The sequence below is a fragment of the Eucyclogobius newberryi genome, unplaced genomic scaffold (assembly GCF_026437365.1).
Source record: "Eucyclogobius newberryi isolate DKJ021-1_F unplaced genomic scaffold, fEucNew1.0.hap1 SCAF_13, whole genome shotgun sequence".
NCBI classification, from domain to species: Eukaryota; Metazoa; Chordata; class Actinopteri; order Gobiiformes; family Gobiidae; genus Eucyclogobius; species Eucyclogobius newberryi.
In genome coordinates, this window is record NW_027315757.1 from 26,527,547 (window position 1) to 26,535,768 (window position 8,222).

Sequence of the window (8,222 nt, forward strand, 5' to 3'; positions counted from 1 at the left end):
TTTACTAAAGAACCCAAGGTAGTGGACCAACATAAGAAAAGACAGAGATTATATATATATATTCAAGTACTATTTATCATGGCAGTTTAGGAAACCCCTTTATTAATTTTCAATAAAATAATTACTTTGTCATTTATAAACATTATAATTCTAACAAAACATTCTGTCAAGAGCCAGAGCAGATGTATCTAACAGTCAGGATTTGGAACTTGGTCAAGACTCTTTAGGTCGTTAAGAAAGATGGTTGGAGTCAATATGTGCGATGAACCTACAAATAAAATGAAATGTTACGATTAAGAAAAGTAACAAAATATATTTTTTATTTTCCAGAATGACATACCAATGATCACTTCCCACTTTCCATCAGTATCTCGGGTGACTTCGTAAGCCGAACGCATCTCTGAATGGGACAATCCTCCAATAATGAAAATGATGAGACGAGGGCCAGATCGATACTCTGTTGGAGACTTGTTCTTATGCCAGTGTCCAAAACGTGCACTACATTGAATGAAAAATGTACACATGTAATTAACCGTTTTGTTTAAAATAATAATTAATATTAAAAATATTAATATTCATAATCATAATCATAATACTGTGCAAAAGTTAGCTATAATTTCAACTTATGAATGCTTATACAACTTTTTCAGGTGCTCCATTTTTACTATGGCCATAGAGACCTCACTAACTGCCCCTCAGTATTACCTGTGCTGAACTGCTAACCCACAGTTAGGGGCAGATACAACTTCCCTTGAAATGATATAAAAATCATCTTCACCTCAGACCGAGCTAAACTTTAACACGATTATATTTTTCTGGGCCCCAGTTCTGTGCCCCTGCCCACAGTTGTCCATGTTCTTGCATGCACATGTTTATCTCTGCACTTAAACAGGAAGTGAAATGAGCAGTGAGCATTATGCAGATTATATGTGATCTTCAGTGGAATGGCTGGTACTGTCATTATAACAGGAATTTCACAAGGGATTTAGAAAGCATTCAAAACAAAACGGCTTACTTGGCCTTTAGAACTCCTCAAAGCTGTGCTCCAATTCAGTTACAGGAATAATATCGTGACAATCTGCAGTGTCTATTAATAGTCACGCTTGCAATACATTGTGTAGAAACATTCTCCTCCTACCCTCATAAGTCTAGGCCGTACCTGACTGCAGTGGTAGTTGTATTGATTGGCGCTGGATCAGCAACAAAAGGCCACAGCTTTTTGTCCAGTTTGTCATCTACAACATTCTGGAAAAAACATTTTTGTTTTCAAGTTAGTTGATACTGTAGGCAAAGGTTAGGAACATATATGTCAAGTGTTTTTATTACCTCCATGATATCTTTAATGGTGGGTGTCCACCTAGAAAGCTGGTATGTGCTCTCTGTGCGCTCCTTTCTGTCTGGAAGTGTCTTCCCAGCATTTTGGCCCTGGATAACAATGGATAATAATGAATTATTATTTCAAAATAAAACACAATGTTTTAAGTGCAGTGCAAGTAAGACGGGTACCCCAGCAATGATGTTGCAGCCCAGATTCTGCAGGTTAGTGATAATCCTACTATCCTCCTTTATGTTGGCATGTTGGATAAGCTTTGCAAGGTTCTCTTCACCAATGCCTTCAAGAAAAAGGGTTCATATATTTGTATTTTTATTAAAAGAGAAAAATTAAATATGTGGCATACCCTTCTTCTTGTGAAATATGTACAGGAGTATAATGCGTATTTTGTCATAGGCTTCCATTTCATTGTTAAGGAGCACAGGGACAATGCTCTTCATTGCATCTTTGAGAGCCTCCCCGTCTGCGTTTGCTCCCATGGCCAGATCCTGTCAAGAGAAGACATAAGTACAACTGTCACATCAACATTCAGTTCATTCCTGGACGACTAAAGTCCCTAAAAACCTAGGTGCTTAAACTACAAGTCTAGATTACAGATTCCCTCACATATACATACCCCTGTTAGTAACCCATCAATGACTAATCAAAATATAATAAACAACATGGCGCAAGTCAGGAATCAGAGAAGCCCATGAGCTTCCAAGCCAGACACTATCAAGGCCTAATAACAATACCTAACAATCCAAACTAACGCCAGCTCCCCAAGCAGCTCTTGGATGACACACTTTTATTTGGGGCCAATAATGCCCAATGGATTTAAGAGACAACTTTCAGACATGCTGACAATGCATTAGTGTAGCCAGTGATTTATTCCGTTAAAATAGTTACAGTAATACTTGGACGTCATTGTGCCACAGCAATGCAGAGTTGTAAATTGTGTGCTTGTTACCAATCTGGAACACGCTTGAATGAAGCTGGAAGCGTACAAAGCATGTCTTGTACTCGTGCAGTGGATCCTTTACTTAATAATAGCTGCTTGGGGGATTTACACATTAGCAGAAACAAAAAAACATCCCTACAACTGAATGCTCTTTGTGATGATGATAACCCAACCCCACAAATATTTACATATGCAAGTCTGGCCACATATAGTCTCCAGCTTGTTGCACATTATGTCAGTGCAGATAAGAGCAGCAATAAATAAACATTAAATCATGTAGACCGTGGAGCAATGATGAGTAATCCCATATTAGAAGTTTATCCTTCCGTCTCGGTTTCAGTCACTAATGAAAAAATAATACAAATGTAAGTACTTATTAGCCGCTTTCATTGCTTACCTGTTCTACCTCGCAAAGTTTATCAAGAGATGCCTTAAATTTCTTCATGCAAGCTTCAGCCAGATGCAGATGTGTAGAGTACTACAATAAAATACACAGAATATTATCAAGATGCGATAAACTGTTGAAACTAAAATACATTTGTCATCACACTCACCGTGCTGAGTTCTTTCTGATATTGTGGCATCTTCTTCAACATCTGCGACAGATCTTTGATGTTGGCCTTGAAAAACACCCAAAATATTTTATTTTACATTTTTAGAGGCAATGGCTAGTTTATCAACAAAAGAAAATCAAACTAAACTCACATTGTCAGTGCACATTCTCTTGCTCTCACAAAACCCACGTAAAAGTTCGGTTACTTTCCTGCATATTAAAAAAAACGTTAATATTCCATGTGTCATGATACAAATGCATAATAGGACATTTAAAAAAGACTTGGCAAGGAAAGAAGAGTTGGCATAAAATACAGTGTAATGTGTATTTATCAGCAGAGGAGTTTTGACTTGCTTGGTGACGTCGGCTATGTGCATATGTCTGAGCTGGACCCAAAGATCATCATCTTCATCCAGTAACACCTCTCTCTCATTTGAATTACCAATGCCCGTTGTCGGATATCTTCAAGAAAAAAAGTGTGTGGCACTGATCAACACAAATGGGAACAAGTGATTCGACAGAACATTCTTTAGGCGTGTAGTTACTTGTAGATGTCCTGATTGATTTCCAACAGGTCATAAGCCATAGCCTGAAATGTCAGCTCATGCAGGATGGGCGAAATGGGATCAAACCCACGATCGACAATAAGGAGCTGGGATCTTGCTTTATCGGCTCCCTAAAAATGCATGGTATATTTGAGCGAGTAAGTTGGGTCAAATCAAACTGTGAGAAAAGGCCAAATGTGCAGCATATCAATACATCAATATTAGTTGCAAGCGCGTGGGAATAATGGGATTAGACAAATGCATTGCAAAAACCTATGATATGACATACATGCCTGTTTTGAGACACCTCAGGAGCAAGGAAATCTGAGTTAAGAAAGACAGGAAAAAGGCCGTAACAGAATTGCAGAAAAAGTCCCGAAGCCCATTTAAAATAAATTGAAAAAGCAAGAAAGATGTCAATGTGTTACAATTATTACTACGCCAACCTCTCCCATGCTTGGGTTGTCAGCCTTGTGAGCATTGAGACGCTGGTATACTTCATTGGCCAGTCGAACGTTCTCTTCTGGACCCCTTTAAAACAGTAAAAAATACACACATGGAATAAAACGAATGGCTTGTTGCAAAAATAATATGTACAATGGCATTTCAGCGGTTGCTGTGCGTGTCTTACTTGCGATAGCGAATGGCAGGGTATTCCTTCAGTGTGTCGCACAGAGTCGCGATCTGCTCTGCTAAATTCTCCATCATTTTGTCTCTGTCCAGGCTTGGCTTTGAGCTGTAGAAGGAGTGCAGCGAGCCTGGGTCATCCAGGGTAAAGACCTAAAACCAAAAAAATGTGTCAGTTCTGTACAAAGTGGTGATGGTTACAAACTGTAAATAAAGTAAAAAAAACAACAACCTGGGACTCATATGGCAGAAAAGCAACATTGATCTCTTTCAAAGTTTTGATCACTTTGGAGACTCTGGATTTCCCAATCTGAGCAAACAGCCCATCTGGACAGGCTGTGATGCAAATAAACATGGTATTAATAAATAGGCAATTGTTTACACAATGTGGGTCAGAAAATAAATCTTACCATCAGTAAAGAAGATGTGTGCTGCTTTGTAAGTAAAGGCTGCGTCTTTAAAATCACTAATGAGTGCTTGAACAGACTTAAAAAAGAAAGAAAATAGGAATAAGAATATATAATACATAATCTTCATATTAAACACGAAGCAAAAACTGACCTTTTCCATGGGTGAGATCAAATAAATAGCCTCCAGACTGGATATTGGTTCCCTGCGCTTGTTGATGTCCTCCACAACTACAAATGAACAGTGTGAATTAGGTTTCTGCAATTTCTAATCATCAACAATCAGTTTGGATATGTGGTTTGAACCCAAATTCAGACTTTGGAGGAAGAAATTTTAATTTACATGAAAGTGATTTGTATTGGTTTTTAATAGGACAAAATTAAAAAAAAACAGATTAAAATATGAGAAAATGATTATCATATTGCCAAGCCCTTGTGTGATTAATTGTTCAAATTATAATAAAAGGTTGGGTCTTTTAGCTATGTCAAACTTACTTGTCACACCCTCTGCCAAAATGTCAGACATCTTGCAACAGGAGGACAATATTCTCATGCTCAGATGGTCAACAATAAGAACCTAAAGAACAAAAATAATCTGTCAGGAGCACAGAGGAGGATCAAGTTTTATTTTGCAGCCCACAGCAGCTATTTTTACCTTCCATTCGCCATCTTTCTTCACACCCTTGATTACTCCACTTAGTATCTCTGTGACGGAAAAGTTAAATGTTAACTGGATGGAAGAATAAATCCAAGACTTTAGAACATACTTTGATGGATTATTTCATTTATCATATAATTCCTAAGGTCATCTAATTACAGGTATTTACACATGGGCATTACATAAAAACGTTGACCTACTTGGCCACTCATCTATAACACATAAAAAGTTAATCCTGTGTGAAAGTGCTGCATCAGGTGAGATCACATGATGGACGAACAAGTCAACACACAACAGATTGTTTTTTATTCTGTTGTGTTTTACCATCTTTACCATACTAGGAAACATGAAAAACAATGACGATGTGCCACTGACTATTGGGAAAACGTTCAAGTAATTAGCTTAAGTTAGCTTTCAACATAATTTCAAAACAATAAACGGTATTAATGCCTTGTGAACTTTGAATGCGTTTGTAATTTGTCTGTGTACAGTTGGGAAGTCGAAAATGCGATGTAACAGGAAGTAAGATTTTTCCTTGATGTCGCAGGCTTCTAAGAGAAGGTTCAATTACTTCTGCTAACCTGCTCGATAGTTGTATAAAAAGCTCCCTCTCAACTAATAATTATATCCCATGTCCGTGAACTTAATATTTCAATATAGTTTGATAACTTACTTTCTCCAACCACCGCTTTTAGGCCACTCGGTGCCATCTCGACTGCCACTTGTGCACTTCCTTGTTGTTTGTTGGTGTATGTGGCGAGCCCTAGTAATCTGGCCAAATGCTGCCCTCTAGCGTTCAATGTTATTTTACGCGGTTATTTTACATTATTACGTCGTGTGAATCTAATGTGATCTTAAATACTGAAGGTTGTGTGCCAAATTCTTAGAGGCTTTATCATTCAACATGACATTTAACCCAGCTTGATGTAATCTGCAGCTAGCAGTTATACATTGTGTGGAGCTGTGTGGTGTTAAACAAACTCATAATTTATAACAAAATGGTACAGCTTTTCATAATAGTGTGTTCACATATTAAACAAAAACGACAAAAGTATACCTTTATTGACTTAAAATAAAAAGTTGATTGCATTTGTATTTCATTTTTTTGTCGTGTGTGCGCGCGTGCGTGTGTCAGTTTTCTGCATATAATAGGATTGTATATCTATATCGTAATGAATGCAGAGGTGCATCGATGTGCCTGATGAGTGCATGGATCTATTATAGTGTGATCCCTGATGTTTGCATGAGTACAGCGCCCTCTTGTGTCGATTTGACAGCAACACACGAGAATTGCGTCAACGTGAAAATACTTTCTTTGCAGGCACATTAATTGGGCCAGTTTTACCCCCCACTAAAATAATGTGATATGTTGTGTATAGAATGTGTAGAATAACTGCCTGATAGTGGCTGTAATTAATTGTGTCAAATTTTGTCATTTTAGCTCAATATTCCGAAGAAAGCAATTTAAATGCAAATTTACTTACGTACTGTCTACAAAAACACACATACTTTAGGTTTACAAAAACACACCCATACACACAGACTGGATGAGGTCACATTGATTTTATTTTTTTTAAATAAATTATATATATCTCACTGACAATATATACTATTATTTTCAAATTCAATGATTTACACAATATGAGACTCATATCAAGCCATATTTGTATTGAACAAACAATAAGTATTGCATCATAGAGGAATAGTGCAATTTCTTGCTTTCTTTTTATTTTGAACGTGGACACAAATTTGTCTGTAGTTCTAGAATCCCTAGCTGCATGAGGTTTCATTCTTTTTTTTCAAGCTCGGATCCTCTCAGAGGCCAGGGAGCTTGAGGGTCTATTTGCTGTTCTCTGCTCCTCCTGTTTCACTGCCCCGAGTGCTCCAATGACCACGGGCACTGTCGCCTTCACCAGCTCTAATTTAAATCATATATTGTGAAAAAAAAATCTAATTTTTTTTATCTACCACTGTTAACAGCAGATTCTCTCTTCTCCTACCACAAATGCTTCAGCTTCAGACTCCACACCCTTGGAAACAGTAAGGGTTGAATATTGATCATAATGTGTAATTACATCAAACATTCCACAGCACATTGTCCAGTTTGATGAACCATAGAAGGCAAAAGCACACCACCATGAAGCCAAGAGTATGCTGCTTTCCTTTAATCCTTTAAATATTATAAATACACGTTTTATTTAACTTGATACCAAGTCAAGTCAAATGTCAAAAGCAACAATTAAACAACAACAAAATTACTCCACTGCTCAGACACACAAGCAATAGCTGATCTTATTTTCAATTTGTGATTACTCCATCGGACATTCGGATCAATGTAAAAAAATGCATTGTTAAAAAGTCCTCAGTTGTTGTTGTTGTTATTGTTGTTGTTTTATGGCGGTTGGCATCCAATTGTTGCATTACCGCCAGACTTTATTCCTCAGACTTTTCGTAGTCCTCAGTTTTCTGATTCTAAAGAAATCCTCCGCTGTTCTCTGCGAGAGCGCATTCTTTCTTTGAAGTCCTCCAACTCTTTTCTCTGAAAAAGGAATGTCAAAATTATAATCAGTCACGAAAAGAATAAGCGTGTTCAGTTCATCCTGCAAAGCCGTCATATGAATTGTTCATCACATTTGACATTCAAAGACATTTCATGTTATGGCAAATACACTTACGTGAAGTTCTTCGTCAGGGGGAAAGATCTCCCTCTGTTTTAGAGAAAGAAATAAACACGTTACATAACTATGTAATACATTAATATAGGGTTCGTATGAAACCATGAGTGTACCTTTCTTTTGATTACATACTCCTCAAAATATTCGGCTTGGTTTGAGACCCAAAACATAGCCACGGGAAAAGACAAGTACAACATCATCTGTGAAGGCAAAACACAACACTGTTGACCTCAGTTAGCCTTATGCTAACGACTAGCCAGGCCAGCAACACTCCGACAGAAACCACAGTAACCATGTTACAACTCTACAGAGATTTAGTGGGATCGAGGAGAAAGAGACTTACCCTAAATATCTCTATTTTGACACCCATGCTGTTAATGTCCGCAATAACATATGTTTGTCTGGAATCTTCTCATGGATCTTCGAACTCTTTTTCACTATGGGCTGCTACCTACCGCCACCTACCGGCAACTACCGGCACCTA

General features: G+C 37.6%; 2 protein-coding genes across 5 annotated transcripts; both read right to left on the minus strand.

Moving 5' to 3' along the window:
* Nucleotides 1-45: 45 nt before the first annotated feature.
* On the minus strand, nucleotides 46-5,819 carry stxbp2 (syntaxin binding protein 2). 4 transcript variants are annotated; one of them, XM_072443093.1, is made up of 19 exons: nucleotides 5,737-5,819; nucleotides 5,061-5,110; nucleotides 4,901-4,982; nucleotides 4,560-4,636; nucleotides 4,409-4,484; nucleotides 4,231-4,334; nucleotides 4,003-4,151; nucleotides 3,818-3,902; nucleotides 3,372-3,502; nucleotides 3,181-3,288; nucleotides 2,979-3,036; nucleotides 2,828-2,893; nucleotides 2,671-2,751; nucleotides 1,680-1,821; nucleotides 1,507-1,613; nucleotides 1,327-1,425; nucleotides 1,160-1,245; nucleotides 341-498; nucleotides 46-268 (listed from the first exon to the last, which is right to left on the minus strand). In XM_072443093.1, exons 1-19 carry the CDS (start codon nucleotides 5,771-5,773, stop codon nucleotides 189-191), a joined length of 1,776 nt encoding a protein of 591 aa, XP_072299194.1. In that variant the 5' UTR covers nucleotides 5,774-5,819; the 3' UTR covers nucleotides 46-188. The 4 variants fall into 4 exon arrangements, with proteins under 4 accessions (XP_072299194.1, XP_072299192.1, XP_072299191.1 ...); XM_072443092.1 differs by having other exon boundaries at nucleotides 47-268; nucleotides 341-501; nucleotides 2,979-3,022; nucleotides 3,167-3,288; XM_072443091.1 differs by having other exon boundaries at nucleotides 2,979-3,022; nucleotides 3,167-3,288; nucleotides 4,409-4,636.
* A 1,387-nt stretch (nucleotides 5,820-7,206) lies between these two features.
* Nucleotides 7,207-8,201, minus strand: pet100 (PET100 cytochrome c oxidase chaperone). The gene is made up of 4 exons (XM_072442177.1): nucleotides 8,082-8,201; nucleotides 7,852-7,938; nucleotides 7,739-7,771; nucleotides 7,207-7,602 (listed from the first exon to the last, which is right to left on the minus strand). The coding sequence occupies exons 1-4, from the start codon at nucleotides 8,106-8,108 to the stop codon at nucleotides 7,522-7,524; spliced, it is 228 nt and encodes a 75-aa protein (XP_072298278.1). The 5' UTR covers nucleotides 8,109-8,201; the 3' UTR covers nucleotides 7,207-7,521.
* Between the last annotated feature and the right edge of the window lie 21 nt (nucleotides 8,202-8,222).

Coding starts and splice junctions, on each gene's coding strand:
- stxbp2 (XM_072443090.1), bottom strand. CDS start 5,773: ATGGCACCGAGTGGCCTAAAAGCGGTGGTTGGAGAAA. Junction 4,335..4,408: donor ACACATCTTCTTTACTGATG/GTAAGATTTATT, acceptor TTTGCATCACAG/CCTGTCCAGATGGGCTGTTT. Junction 2,894..2,978: donor AGAGAATGTGCACTGACAAT/GTGAGTTTAGTT, acceptor GTGTTTTTCAAG/GCCAACATCAAAGATCTGTC.
- pet100 (XM_072442177.1), bottom strand. CDS start 8,108: ATGGGTGTCAAAATAGAGATATTTAGG. Junction 7,939..8,081: donor TCAAAATAGAGATATTTAGG/GTAAGTCTCTTT, acceptor TTGCCTTCACAG/ATGATGTTGTACTTGTCTTT. Junction 7,603..7,738: donor CCCCTGACGAAGAACTTCAC/GTAAGTGTATTT, acceptor TTCCTTTTTCAG/AGAAAAGAGTTGGAGGACTT.